Below are 14,625 nucleotides of genomic sequence, written 5' to 3' on the forward strand. Positions count from 1 at the left end.
GTCCGGGGAGTGGCGTGGGACGGGGCTTTCCACTTTGCGGGCGGGCGGGCGGGTGGGCGGGCATGCTGGAAGGAGGTTGGCTAAAGGGCGCCTGTGAGATTTTGTCCTGTACAAGTCCCCATTTTCCTGGCAGAGGGGCTGGAAAAGGCATTTCCTCCCCACCCCTGTCCCCGGGGAGCCCATGCTATGGAAACCTCAGCAGCTACAGGCAGGGCCCAGATCACTTGCCAGCCAGCCAGTGCCATCTGGGCTGGGCTTTCTCCCCACTGGTACAGCCAGGGAGAGAACCCAGGAGTCCTGGCTCCCAGCCCCCCTGTGCTCTAACCCCCTAGACTCCACTCCCCTCCTAGAACCCAGGAGTCCTGGCTCCCAGCCCCCCTGTGCTCTAACCCCCCAGACTCCACTCCCCTCCTAGAACCCAGGAGTCCTGGCTCCCAACCGCCCCCGCTCTAACCACTAGGCCCAGCCCCCCATGACACGTGTGTGATCTGCGCTGCAGCCCCTGGGCCTGTCCCCCATGCTGACCATTCTGTGCCCAGCTCCCCCTCCCCACGGGCAGTTGTCCTCCTGCTGCGGCCAGCACAAAGCTGTCAGTGAGGCAGGGCTGGCCGCTGCACACCCAGCTTCACCTGTCCTGGGGGGCCCAGGGAACTGGGGGGGGGGGTTGCCAACTGCAGAGGGGGTAGCTGGGCCACTCTAGTTCCTGTCCCACCCGCCTGTCCCCTGGCTCTGTGCAAGGCGCTGGCCCTGGGCTGTGCAGCTCCCGGCGCGACAGGGGCCCCGATCTTGGCCCCGGGCGGGGGGAGGAGGGTCTGTGTAGCCGATCTCGGGCTGTGGATACAGAAGCTGCTGATCAGTCGGCGAAGTGCATGGGGCAGGGTGCCAGGCATCCCGCTGCAGCCAGCCACCTGGGAGCCGGGGTTCAGTGCCCCCCACTCAGCTGCTGCCCAGCCTGGGAGCCTGGCCCCCTCGGGGCACCAATTTCATGGGTTAGCTGGGGAGCTCGTGAACCCAGGGGGGGGGGGGGCGTGGGGAATGCAGAAGAGGCTTCATCCAGCCGCATCCTCCCACGGCAGAGAAGGAAATTAAAGCATTAGCTGCCGGTTAGTGTCGCATCAGCACAACCAGCTTGGAGCAGCGGGCGCAGCTGGAAAAAGAGCATCAGGACTCCTGGGTTCTGTTTTACCTGCCCATCTTCAAGAGGGGAGTGGGGGCTAGTGGTTAGAATAGGGGGCTGGGAGCCAGGACTCCTGGGTTCTCTCCCTGGCTCTGGGGGGGGGGGGGGACTGGAGGTTAGAGCGGGGGGGCTGGGAGCCAGGACTCCTGGGTTCTCTCCCCGGCTCTGGGAGGGGGGGGCTGGTGGTTAGAGCGGGGGGCCTGGGCGCCAGGACCCCTGGGTTCTCTCCCCGGCTCGGGGGGGGGGGCGGGGGCTGGTGGTTACAACGGGGGGGGCTGGGAGCCAGGACTCCTGGGTTCTCTCCCCGGCTCTGGGAGGGGGGGCTGGTGGTTAGAGCGGGGGGGCTGGGAGCCAGGACTCCTGGGTTCTCTCCCCGGCTCTGGGAGGGCCGTGGGGGCTGGTGGTTAGAGCGGGGGGGCTGGGAGCCAGGACTCCTGGGTTCTCTCCCCGGCTCTGGGAGGGGGGGCTGGTGGTTAGAGCGGGGGGGGGCTGGGAGCCAGGACTCCTGGGTTCTCTCCCCGGCTCTGGGAGGGGGGGGCTGGTGGTTAGAGCGGGGGGGCTGGGAGCCAGGACTCCTGGGTTTAACGCCCCCTCCCACGAGGGGGTGGGGCTGAAGTTGTTTAGGGGGCGGAAGGAGGGGGGACAGGCTGCTCATTTCCTTGCGCTGGCTCAGTGATTTGCCCTTTGACCCCATGTGCGGCTCCGGATGCAGCCTCTGTGCCAGCCAGTCTCCGGTGGAGGGAACAGGGGCCAGGACAGTCCCTGTGCTTCGGAAGGGGGGCCCTGGGGAGGAGGCAGGAACAGGCCCCCCCCAAAGCCCACAGTGGGCGGGAATCTGTAACCTCCTGCCCGTGGAGTTGGCAGTGACAGGGGCTGGTCAGTAACTAGGGCTCCTCTTACCCATCCAGCACGGACCTGGCTCGAGCCCCCAGCCAGTGACCTCGGACACGTACGCACCCCCTGGTGCCACCGCGGCCGCACGTTTCCTCGCACGCGTAACAAAGAACTTCCATTCAAAGGCGCCGGGACCCCAGCGTTGGGGAAATCTCCGCAGCCACAGTGAAAAACAGGCGTCACTACACAAACCCAGCCCCGCAGTGAGTTGGGCAGGGTCCTGTGCCTCAGTTTCCCACCTTGTGGTGGGCAAGGCCAATGAACGATTGCCCCTTTAACACATCACTCCCCCCCACACACTCACCTTTGCTGTCCTTGGCTAGCAGAGAAACCCAGAGGTCAGGGGGGTGTTCACAGGGGTGCGTCTGCAACCCCAGAAAGCGGGGGGCATCACGCAGTGACTGGTCGCTGTGCACCTCCACACCCAGCTGTTTGCGACTCCCTCTGCTGCATTTCCCTGCCGCCAGGGTGCTCATGGCCTCTGCGATGCCACGTTCGGAGGGTGTACTGCTGAACCCAGGTATGCAGGGATTTCAGCTCCGTGCCCGCACCGGCTGGCGGGAACCTCACTGCCAGCCCAGCCTGGGCGTCAGCCTTCGTGTCAGCGCTGGCCCCACACCAGGGCTAAGCCCTGCCTGTCCGACCCCTAGGCCTGGTCAGCGTCAGCGACTCACCTCTAGCAATCGCCAGCCAGAAACAACAGCTCACCATGGCCTCCACCCAGCTCTGGCCTTGGGACACCAGCGAGGAGAAACTCAAACAGCACCTAGACAGCTCTAGGCAGTCCACTATCCCCCACCCCCCCTCCCCTGGTTAGCAAGTGGGGCTCAGGCTAGGGCCGTGGTCCCCAAACTTTTATGTCACCCGCCCCTTACCTGTAACGTAATCTGCCTGCGCTCCCCCAGGAGCCAGGGCTGGGGGCTGAGGCCTCGGTTGGGGGTGGGGCCTGAGCAGAGCTGGGTGGCTCCCCCTCCCTGCACCCCTGTGGGGGCTGACCCTGGCCCTGCTGCACCCCCTGAATGTTCCTCCGCACCCCCTAGGTGGGTGTGCCCCACAGTTTGGGGACCATTGATTTAGGGTGACCCCCCCCCCCCCGGTCAGGCTAAGCACAGCTCTGCTGCCCTGTGTTGTACAATCAGGATAACATCACGCCATGACCCTGGCACGGCCTCCTAGCGCGACTTTTCCCCTCTGTCGATACTCACACCTTCTTGTCAACTGTTGGGAATGGGCCACATCCAGCCTGACTGAATTGGCCTCGTTAGCACTGACCCCTCCCCCACTCGGTGAGGCAACTCCCATCTTTTAATGTGCTGTATATTTATAGCTGCTACTGAATTTTCACTCCATGCATCGGATGAAGTGGGTTCTAGCCCACGAAAGCTGATGCCCATTTAAATGTGTTAGTCTCTAAGGTGCCACAAGGGCTCCTCGTTTTTGCTGATACGGACTAACACGATGACGCCTTGGAAACATAGCGCGACTTGTAACCTGCGAGATCCTTTGCCCAACGTGTGGGCTCACCAGGCAGAGCCAGCGTCAGTGCAAACATGGGTGGGTCCAGACCCTGCTCCCCCAGCTAGGGGTGAGCTCATCCAGACCCTGCTGACAAATCCACGGACCACCCAGCATCCCCTCCCCACCCCCAGTTATGGCTCCCTGCCCCCACAGGGCACCCACCTAGTATTGCCCCCCCAATCCCAGCACAGGACACATGCCCCCCCAGTAAAGTACACCCAGCCCCACCAGCTGGCATGGCCCCCTCACCAATATATGGCACAGACACCCCCAACACTGCAGCCCCCTGGCCTAGAGCCAAAGCAACCCGTGGGAAGGGGGGGGGGGAGATGGGCGCGTGGGCGCGTGGGCTGGCTAATGAGCCAGGCAGATTTAATGGGCTGCCAGGAGGCTGCCTTCAACAACAAACAGAGCAAAGTCATTAACAGGCTCATAAACCCAGTCAGGCACCAGCCCCACAAACAGGAGTGAGGGGCACCGGCAGAGCTGGGCTGCGGGTTGGGAGTGAGGGGCACCGGCAGAGCTGGGGGGGGCAGGGGCTGCGGGTTGGGAGTGAGGGGCACCGGCAGAGCTCTGGGAGGAGTCCAGGGCTGGGCTAGCAGGGGGCTGCGGGTCGGGAGTGAGGGGCACCGGCAGAGCTGGGGGGGGCAGGGGCTGCGGGTTGGGAGTGAGGGGCACCGGCAGAGCTCTGGGAGGAGTCCAGGGCTGGGCTAGCAGGGGGCTGCGGGTCGGGAGTGAGGGGCACTGGCTGAGCTGCGGGGGTGGGGGGGAGCTCAGGCCATGCCTCTGTCACTCCCCATCACTTCCCCCCCCAAGCAATGTTGCCTCCCCCACAATCAATGGGTTGGCCCAGTCGCTTCCTGCCAACCCCAAGGAAACAGCCTCCTGCTGCCCCGGGACCCCCAACCCCTGTTATAGCAATGGGGGGGGGGCTTGCTCTGGATGAGCCATCCGGGCTCCCTGCATAAACCTCCCCCTTCCCCCTGAGGCTCCCTCACAGCCCCTGAGGGGGGCGCAAGGGGGTGGGCTCTCTCTCCCCAGCCAGGTGGGGGAAGGGGAATGGAGAGCGGCTGCAGCTCTAAATGCTGATGAAATCGGGGGCTCCCAGTGGGGGAGATGCTGCGGGGGGAAGAGAGGAATATACTGGGGAACAGGGTTGGGGGAACAGCAGTGGTTCCTCCCATCTGCTCTGAGTAGGATGGGGGGACCCAGCTGAGGCTGCCCTGGGGGAGCTGGGGAGGGGGCTGACTGATAAATGGGGTTTGCGGGGTACCGCCAGGACTGCTGTGGGAAAGGGAGGTGGGGCAGAGCATGGACCAGTCCCTCCAAGCAAGTCAGAGAGGGGCTGAGCCTGGGTGGGGGGTGGATCCTACAAAGTCTACACATGGGGAAGGGGAAAGAAAAGTGAGGGACTTAGCCCCATAGCTCTGGCCCTAGGGTCCCATGCCACCCCCGCCACCACCCCCACCCTGCAGGGACCTATCCTCCAGCTCTTGGGTTCTCCCCACTTCTGCCTCTCCAAATCTCCCACCTGCACCCCAGAATCCTCCATATGTGCCCCACAGGGATCCCCCGCCCCTCCCCCACGCCAGCTCCATTGATCGAGCTGTTCCTGGAAGAGAGATGAGCTCATATCCCGGGGGGGGGGGGGGGGGGGGGGAAGGTGTGTGTGTGTGTGTGTGTGTGTGTGTATAGAGAATTGATCCCTGCTGGGGGGCAGGGCTGGGAGCTCTCCCCAGGGTGGGGGAGCCTGGAGCTCCCCATGGGCCCAGCTGCACCCACCTTCACCCCTCCTCAGCTGCTCAACGCCCCCACCTTGCACAGCGATACCCCTACCACCAGCTGCTGTGCACAGCCCCCGCTCCCCCCAAAGGAGGGGGTGTCACCTGTCTCCCCTTCCCCTGGTCTAGGGCCACCCCCAGATGTGAAGCCCCAAGGTTAACCCCCTCCTGCAGGGGTGCAGTAGCAGGGGGCCACGTGGGGGTCTGGGGGCAGAGGTTGGTGTGGGGGAGCCATGGGGGAAGGAGGGGGAGGGTTGAAAGGGCAGAGAGGGGTCGGAGGTCAGCAGGGTCTGTCTATCTGTCCCTCACCCCACAGCTGGTCTACCATGGGGTGCTGGTGACACCTGGTGGCCGCAGCTGGCATCGCACCCCTCAGAGGTTTCCCCTCATACTCCTGGGGAGGGGTGTGGAGCAGACAGGGGGTTTGTGGGGGGGCAGACAGACCCAGACCCAGAGCGGACAGATGGATGGACCAACCCGTCGTTTCACCTGTTTTATTGAGTCCAGACACCCCCAGTTAAACAACTCCCCATGCCCCCCCCCGGATCCCCCCAGCCTCGGATCCCACAAGTGTCGCGTCTTTCTGGGGTCTGGCTGGTCTCTGGGTCATCGGTCAGGGGGTCTCTGTGCAGTACTGACTGGGGGCCTGGGACTCAGCCGTCCATAGGGGGCCATGGGTCGAGGCCCCAGGGTCAGTACAGGGTCAGCCCCTCCCCTTCGCTGGCCGCGGATCCTGGGGGTGTCTGTAAGAGTCTGGCTGGGAGTCCTGGGGGGTGACCTAGAATGAGAGAGAGACACACACGTCAGGAACAGACAGACGGCCAGTGAGGGGGTCGGTGTGGGAACCAGGGGGCTGGAGCGAGTGGGGGCTGCGGGGCAGTAGGACAGACTCACCCTGGCTGTGCTGTGGGGGAGCTGAGCTGCAGCCACCCGGACTCCTGGGTTCTCTGGTCACCTGGGTCGGTGGGGTTGAAGGTAGAGCTGTGGTTGGAGGAAGGGAGAAAGGAGGCCGTGAGCTAGTGGTCAAGGCCTGTCTGTCCCCCCCACTCTTCCCCTTCCCCATCCATCTGCCTCCCACGTCGGTCTGTCCCCCCATGACTCACTGTGTCTCCAGCGCTGTCAACCCCTCATCTGCCCCCCCATCAGCTGGGCTCCTCAGGCCCCTGGGACAGGGGCGGGGCATGGGGCCTCCGGGGCCTGGGACGCGGGGGCAGCGGCCGATGCCAGATCCAGTCACTGGGGTTCTGGCTGGGGTGGCCCAAGGGGGGCAGTGGGAGGTCCTGGAGAGAGAGAGAGGGACATGGTTACACTAGAGGGGAGACATCTTGCACACTTGCTTGCACACTCACCCACATTCCCTTGCACACATGCCCACTGTTGCACTGGCTTGCCCATGCCCCTTGTGTGCTCACCTGGGTGTGGGGGTCTGGATCCCTGGGCTGGAGCAGGTCCAGCCGGGGGAGGTACGGGGGGACCAGGCAGCTCAGGGTCCGGGCAAGGGGGGAACGCAGGATGCCCTGCCTGTGGGGGGGAGACAGAGGTGAGGGTCGCTCCAGCTCTTCCTCCACCCCCTACATCCCCCTTCTGTCTTCCTGCCCCCTCCCCACCCCTGCTCCATGCCTCCCCATCTCCTTGCCCCCCATCCTCCTTCCCCCCATCCCCTGCCTCCTGCTGCCCCCCTTGCCCCTCCGCTGTCCCCAGCCCCCACCTTTCCTCCTGTCTCCTCATCTCCCCATCCCCTGCCTCCCGCTGCCCCCCTCGTCCCTCTGGTGCCCCCAGCCTCCCACCTTCCTCCTATCTCCTCATCCCCCCATCCCCTGCCCCTCACTGCCCCCTTTGCCCCCCCAGCATCCCATCTCCTCATCCCCCCCATCCCCTGCCCCCCACTGCCCCCCTCACCACCCTGGCATCCTCAGCCCCCCCACCTTCCTCCTCTCTTCTCATCCCCCCATCCCCTGCCTCCCGCTGCCCCCCTCGCCCCTCTGGTGTCCCCAACCCCCCACCTTCCTCCTGTCTCCTCATCCCCCCCCATCCCCTGCCCCCCCACTGCCCCCCTCACCCCCCGGCATCCTCAGCCCCCCACCTTCCTCAGAGCCGCCAGCTCCCGCAGCACCGACTCCACGTCCTCCAGGTCGTCGTCATCCTCGTCCGGAGCCGCCCCGGCCCCCTGCCCGCCGATGGGGTCGATGCAAATCACCTCGTGCCCCCGGATCTCCCGGCGGCAGAAGGGGCAGGTCGGGGCCTGCACTTGCTGGGAGGAGAGGGGGGTGTCAGGGGGCAGAGGGTTGGGGGGCTGGGGTCAGGGGTCACGGGCCTGGCTGGCTCTCAGGCACCCCACAATGGGGCTGGGGTCCCAGTGACCTGCCGGGGGCTCAGGCAGCTTCTGCACAGCAGGGTCAGAGGTCAGGGGTCATACAGTGGGGGTAGGGGCCAGAGGTCAGGCTGACCTTCCTGGTTCTCGTGCAGTCCCTGCACAGCAGGGGTCAGGGGTCAGAGGTCAGACTCACCTGCCAGGTGTTCAGGCAGTCCCTGCACAACAGGTGCCCGCATGGCTGGAGCCGAACGTCCTTGTCGTTCTCGGCGCAGATTTTACAGAGCTGGAAAGTGGATCCCATCTGGGAGTAGAGCTGGGCTTGGTCCTGGGGGAGAAGGAGGGTGAGACTGGGCTTGGCTTGGCCCAGGGGGCTGGGAGGGCACCAGGACAGGGGGCTCAGGGTGGGGGCATGGCTGGGGTGGAGCAGCCCCGGTACTGACCGGTGAGACCTCGATCCGGTTCTGAGGCGTCGGTTCTGTCAGCTCTGTCAGGTCCGGATTCACGTTCTTCCCATCCGGATACAGGTAACTGGGGGGGCGCGGAAACTGTCAGAACCAGCCTGGTCCGACCAGAACCCCCCACAGATCCACACCAGGACCCAGCGGGTCGGCATCAGTGCTCCCAAAATCTGAGTAACCTGCGCCCGAACTGACCCAGAATTAAACCCACACGGCCCTGACCAGAACCGACTCGAACCAGCCCAACTCAGCCCGGCAGAACTGACCCACCAAATCCAGACCCACAATCACCCGGGCCCAAGTTCCAGACCACACCAGGCTCCGGGCACATAACCGGATTCTGCCCCCCAGGCCTCTGCCCCAATCTGCCCAGCAGGGCCCCCAGCTTGCCCAACTCCGTCACACCCTCGGCCGCCCCACTCCCTGCCAGACCCCCACTCACAAGCCCTCCTTGTGCCCCTCGATCAGCGCCTGGAAGAGGGGTCTGTCCTGGGGGATGGTCTGCAGGATGCTGCCGTCCCGGCTCACGTAGCCGATGGCCCACTGCCCCAGCCGCGTGCAACTGAGCCGAAACACGTAGCTGGGGGGGAAACGGGGTCAGAGGCAGGGGGTGACCCCAAAGCCTGAGGGGGGCGCAAGGGGGTAGAGGCTGCAGGGAGCGGGGTGGGGGGCTCAGCGGGGGGCGCTCTCCCCTGGCAGTCAGTGCTGGCCCCATTGACCTGGGGACCTGGGCTGCAGGGAGTGGGGCAGGGGGCCGGGGGCACTCTCCCCTGGCAGTCAGTGCTGGCCCCATTGACCTGGGGGCCTGGGCTGCAGGGAGTGGGGCAGGGGGCGCTCTCCCCTGGCAGTCAGTGCTGGCCCCAATGGGCACTAGGGGGCCTGTGCTGCAGGGAGCGGGGTGGGGGGGGCTCAGCGAGGGGCGCTCTCCCCTGGCAGTCAGTGCTGGCCCCATTGACCTGGGGGCCTGGGCTGCAGGGAGTGGGGCAGGGGGCCGGGGGCGCTCTCCCCTGGCAGTCAGTGCTGGCCCCAATGGGCACTAGGGGGCCTGTGCTGCAGGGAGGAGGGCTGGGGGCCAGCAGGGGGCGCTCCCCACTCTCCCCCACCGGGGTCCCTACCTGCCCGGCTTGTTGGAATAGGTTTGCAGCCGCGCCCTCACTTCGTCGTAGGTCAGGAAGGCCACGTAGCCCGGGTGCGTCACTGCCAGGTGCGTCCAGTTCTTCAGCAGCGTGGGCCAGGGCTGCAGGGGCACAAGGGTCGCGCTGGACGCCGAGGTCTTGCCCCCCCGCCCCCGAGACCCCCATTGCCTTTCTGTGCTGCCAGGGGGTGACCCCCCCAGTCCCATCTGCCCTGCGTCTCTCCCCCACCCCCACCCTGCTGCAGCGCTGCTGCTGAGCCGGAAACCCTCAGGCCTCCCGCCCGCCCGCCCCTGGCAGTGCTCTCCCCCCCCCCCGCCCACGGGTCAGCGCAGCTTGAGCGGGGACAGACACGCCACATCCTGCTGGGGATCAAGTGGCAGCACCTGGCCCTGCTCGAAAGTGGGGGTGGGGGTGGTGCAGAGACTAGAGCGAAGCCGGTGGAGGGGCATTGACGGGGATGGGCCACAGCAGCAGCCCCCGCCCCTGCCCCCACCCCCTGCAATCTGGGCCCATGGAGCCAGGTGGGGGAATGGAGGACGGGCTGGGGAGGGGAAGGATGGAGGAAGCAGGTGTGCAGGGGAGGCTGCCCTCTTAGCCCTCATCTCCCCCGCTTGGCCCCCCGTGTCCAGCCCCGCCTCCCCCGCCCGTACCTGGAAGAGGCGGGTGAAGATGTCGAACTCGAAGATGGACACGTGGTCGCTGCAGGTCAGGTCCATGGTGGCTCTCAGGGCCGCGGCCATGGGGCCGGGCGCCACGGGGTGAACCCGCTGCAGCCCCACCTGGAACTCGCTCCATGACACCAGGCTCCTGTGGGGGCAGGGGGCAGTGAGAGGGGATGGGCCCATGGGGGGGTTGGAAGTAGCAGGTTGGGAGACCCTGGGGAAGAAGGGGGGTATCTGGGTGGGAGAGGGGAAGGGGATACCTGGGGGGCAAGCAGGGGGAGGAGGGCAGTGGGGCAGGGATACCAGGGAGTCCATGTCTCAGCAGGGGGCTGGGAGGGGAATAGCGGGGGGTAGCTGGGGAATGGAGGTATCAGGGATCTCACCGTGCCCCCCATGTCCCTCTCCAGAAGGCCTCGGCGGGCGGCTGGCTGGGCCGGTACTGGTGCCCCTGGTCCTGCCCGTCGGGGATCAGGGCTCGGAGCTCCCCCAGCACGTGGCTGAAGATCAGCGACAGCTTGGTCAGCTTCCTCCTGGGGGAGAGATGGGAGCAGGGGTGAGAATGGGGTCCACTCTCCCCTCCCCCACCACAGTCAACAGGAAACACTTGGGGGGCGGACGGACGGGAAGGGGAGGGGGGCAGTTTCTCTGCAGCATCAAAGAGGCCCAGAGACGCTGCTGGTGGAGCCGGACAACCCCAGGCTGGGGGGAAGACGGACTGTCACCTGCCCCACCCCACAATCTCCACTCCAGGCACCCAGAAACAGACACTGGGAAGGAAAGAAGATGGTTTGTATGTTGGGGAGAGGTCGGGAGGGAGAGGCACCAGCAGAGCTGGGGGGAAACCCAGGCTGGGATGGGGGGGCTGCGGGTCGGGAGTGAGGGGCATCAGCAGGGCTGGGATGGGGGGGGGGCCGCGGGTCGGGAGTGAGGGACACCAGCAGAGCTGGGGGGGAACCCAGGCTGGGATGTGGGGGCTGCGGGTTGGGAGTGAGGGGCACCAGCAGAGCTGGGGGGGAACCCAGGCTGGGATGGGGGGCCTGCGGGTTGGGAGTGAGGGGCACCAGCAGAGCTGGGGGGGAACCCAGGCTGGGATGTGGGGGCTGCGGGTTGGGAGTGAGGGGCACCAGCAGAGCTGGGGGGGAACCCAGGCCTGGATGGGGGGCCTGCGGGTCGGGAGTGAGGGGCACCAGCAGAGCTGGGGGGGAACCCAGGCCTGGATGGGGGGCCTGCGGGTCGGGAGTGAGGGGCACCAGCAGAGCTAGGGGGGAACCCAGGCTGGGATGCGGGGGGGCGTTGAGAGTGCGGGGAGCCAGGGTCCCTGGATCTGGGCGTTTTCTGTTGTTGGTTCTTTTTCTGCTTCCGCTGCGATAGGAGCTGGTTACTCAGTAACTCGGGGCCACACCCTTTCACCAGAGTCCAACAGGCGCGGCCAGCCTCTCCCTACGGGCAGGTGCCCCTCACTCCCGACCCGCAGCCCCCCGACTATCCCAGCCCTGGGGTCTCTCCCTCAGCTCTGCCGGTTCCCCTCACTCTGCTATCCCAGCCCTGGGCTCTCCCCACCTAGCTCGGCCAGTGCCCCTCACTCCCGACCTGCAGCCCCCCCGCTAGCCCAGCTCTGGGCTCCCCACATCCCCACATCTCTGCCAGTGCCCCTCACTCCCGACTCGCACACCCCTGCTAACTCAGCTCTGCCTCCCCCTCAGCTCTGCTGGTGCCCCTCACTCCCGACCTGCAGCCCTCTGCTAGCCCAGCTCTCCCTGCCTCCTTGCCCCACGGTGCCCCCTTGGGGCCAGTACCTGGAGACCGACCCCTCCTGGAAAATGCCATCCGGGTCTCCCTTGAAGAGCTTGGTGGCCTGCTTGACCTTGCGCTGCAGGTTGTTGATGTAGACAGGGAAGTAGCCGGCCTCCCAGAGGCGGCTCAGGCTGGCCCCGGGCTGGCCCCGAATCAGCAGCAGGTGCTGGCGCATCTGGGGCAGGAGCTGGAGCAGGCTGGGGGGGCTGTTCCTCAGCCCCAGGCCCGGCTGCTCCACCAGCCGCTGCAACTTCTCCAGCCCCTGCAGGGCCTTGTCCAGCGAGCGCCGAGCGGCTGCGCCCAGGGCAAAAGGGCCCCGCCGGGCACCTGGTCCCCCTGCAGCAGCCATAGCAGCTGGCGAAAGGCCGGAGGGGAGAGACTGTGCTTCCTGCACCCAGGGTTGGGCAGGGCGGGTCTGACCGAGGGGGAGGGAAGGAGGGAACGAAGAAAAGAACAAGACAGAGCGAGCGAGAGAGAAAAGCGTAGAGGAAGCGACACAAACAAGCAGCTTCACAAGAGGGCCACAGGCAAGGCCTTGAGCCCCCCCTCCTGTCACATCCGGACAGGTCACTCCCCTCCCCCCCACTGAGGAGATGGGAGGGAGTGTGGGGGCGTTTTTACACACTGCGCACCTGTCAGAGCAAGTGTGAACCTGCAGCTCTGGGGCCTTTGGATCCAGGAGTGAGGGGCACTGGCAGAGCTGGGGGGTGGGGAGCCCAGTGCTGGGCTGGCAGGGGGCTGCGGGTCGGGGGTCAGGGGCACCGGCAGAGCTAGGGAGGGAGGAAGAGAGGAGCCCTGGGTGGCCAGGGGGCTGCAGGTCAGGGGTGAGGGGCACTGGCAGAGCTGGGGGGTGGGGAGACCAGTGCTGGGCTGGCAGGGGGCTGCGGGTCGGGGGTCAGGGGCACCGGCAGAGCTAGGGAGGGAGGAAGAGAGGAGCCCTGGGTGGCCAGGGGGCTGCAGGTCAGGGGTGAGGGGCACTGGCAGAGCTGGGGAGCCCAGGGCTGGGCTGGCAGGGGGCTGCGGGTCAGGAGTGAGGGGCACCGCCTGTCAGTTCTGTCACACCCTGTGCAGCTCTCTGGGTGATTTCCGCCGGGGGGGGCGGGAGCAGCCGGGAACCCGCCCCGGGCCTGAACCTACCTGTAAATCCAGGTGCCGCTGACTCACCTGTGGCCTCGCCTGCCCCTGCCCCTGCCCCTGCCCCGGGGGCGCGCCTGGAACCCGCCTGCAATTCTCCCTTCGGCCACCAGGTGGCGCCGCTGCCTGGACGATCCCCGGAGAACAATTGTACCAGCATCGGGGGCCCGTCCAGCCCCATAGCGCCCCCCATCAGCCCCAGGGGCCCATCCAGCCCCATAGCGCCCCCATCAGCCCCAGGGGCCAGTCCAGCCCCATAGCGCCCCCCATCAACCCCACAAGCCTATCCAGCCCCATAGCGCCCCCCATCAGCCCCAGGGGCCCGTCCAGCCCCATAGCGCCCCCCATCAACCCCACAAGCCCATCCAGCCCCATAGCGCCCCCCATCAACCCCACAAGCCTATCCAGCCCCATAGCGCCCCCCATCAGCCCCAGGGGCCCGTCCAGCCCCATAGCGCCCCCCATCAGCCCCACAAGCCTATCCAGCCCCATAGCGCCCATCAGCCCCAAGGGCCCATCCAGCCCCATAGCGCCCCCATCAGCCCCACAAGCCTATCCAGCCCCATAGCGCCCCCCATCAGCCCCAGGGGCCCGTCCAGCCCCATAGCACCCCCCATCAGCCCCACAAGCCTATCCAGCCCCATAGCACCCCCCATCGGCCCCAGGGGCCCATCCAGCCCCATAGCACCCCCATCAGCCCCAGGGGCCCGTCCAGCCCCATAGCACCCCCATCAGCCCCAGGGGCCCGTCCAGCCCCATAGGCGCCCCCATCAGCCCCACAGGCCCACCATCAGCCCCAGGGGCCCATCCAGCCCCATAGCGCCCCCCCATCAGCTCCACAAGCCTATCCAGCCCCATAGCGCCCCCCATCAGCCCCACAGGCCCATCCAGTCCCATAGGGCCCCCATCAGCCCCACAGGCCCATCAAGCCCCGGGGCCCCGTCAAGCCCCATAGCACCTCCCCATCAGCCCCACGGGCCCATCCAGCCCCATAGCACCTCCCCATTAGCCCCACAGCCCCATCCAGCCCCATAGCGCCCCCCATCAGCCCCACAGGCCCATCCAGTCCCATAGGGCCCCCATCAGCCCCACAGGCCCATCAAGCCCCGGGGCCCCGTCAAGCCCCATAGCACCTCCCCATCAGCCCCATGGGCCCATCCAGCCCCATAGCACCTCCCCATTAGCCCCACAGCCCCATCCAGCCACATAGCACCCCACATCAGCCCCACAAGTCCATCCAGCCCCAGGGCCCCGTCAAGCCCCATAACGCCCCCATCAGCTCCAGGGCCCCGTCCAGCCCTATAGCCCCCCCATCAGCCCCACAGGCCCACCTAGCCCCATAGCACCCCCCATCAGCCCCACGGGCCCATCCAGCCCCATAGCACCCCCCTTCAGCCCCACAGGCCCATCCAGCCCCATAGCACCCCACACCAGCCGCAGGGCTCCGTCCAGCCCCATAGCCCCCCCATCAGCCCCACAGGCCCGTCCAACCCCATAACCCCCCCTCACATCAACCCCAGGGGCCCATCGAGCCCCACAGTGCCCCCCATCAGCCCCAGGGCCCCGTCCAGCCCCACAGCACCTCCGTGTTAGCCTCATGGGCCCATGCAGCCCCATCGTGTCCCCCATCAGCCCGACAGCCCCACAACCCCCCCCCATCAGCCTCACAGCCCCATAGCACCCCCCATCAGCCCCACAGGTCCATCCAGCCCCATAGCCCCTCACCATCGGCCCCCGTGCCCCATCCAGCCCCACAG

At 66.9% G+C, this 14,625-nt stretch overlaps 1 protein-coding gene across 1 annotated transcript; it reads right to left on the minus strand.

The window, feature by feature from the left end:
* Nucleotides 1-6,674: 6,674 nt before the first annotated feature.
* Nucleotides 6,675-12,205, minus strand: CBLC (Cbl proto-oncogene C). The gene is made up of 9 exons (XM_065574629.1): nucleotides 11,737-12,205; nucleotides 10,324-10,470; nucleotides 9,929-10,085; nucleotides 9,258-9,379; nucleotides 8,585-8,722; nucleotides 8,125-8,212; nucleotides 7,878-8,009; nucleotides 7,454-7,621; nucleotides 6,675-6,887 (listed from the first exon to the last, which is right to left on the minus strand). Exons 1-9 carry the CDS (start codon nucleotides 12,081-12,083, stop codon nucleotides 6,675-6,677), a joined length of 1,512 nt encoding a protein of 503 aa, XP_065430701.1. The 5' UTR covers nucleotides 12,084-12,205.
* Between the last annotated feature and the right edge of the window lie 2,420 nt (nucleotides 12,206-14,625).

This window comes from Chrysemys picta, chromosome 20, assembly GCF_011386835.1.
Source record: "Chrysemys picta bellii isolate R12L10 chromosome 20, ASM1138683v2, whole genome shotgun sequence".
Classification (NCBI taxonomy): Eukaryota; Metazoa; Chordata; order Testudines; family Emydidae; genus Chrysemys; species Chrysemys picta.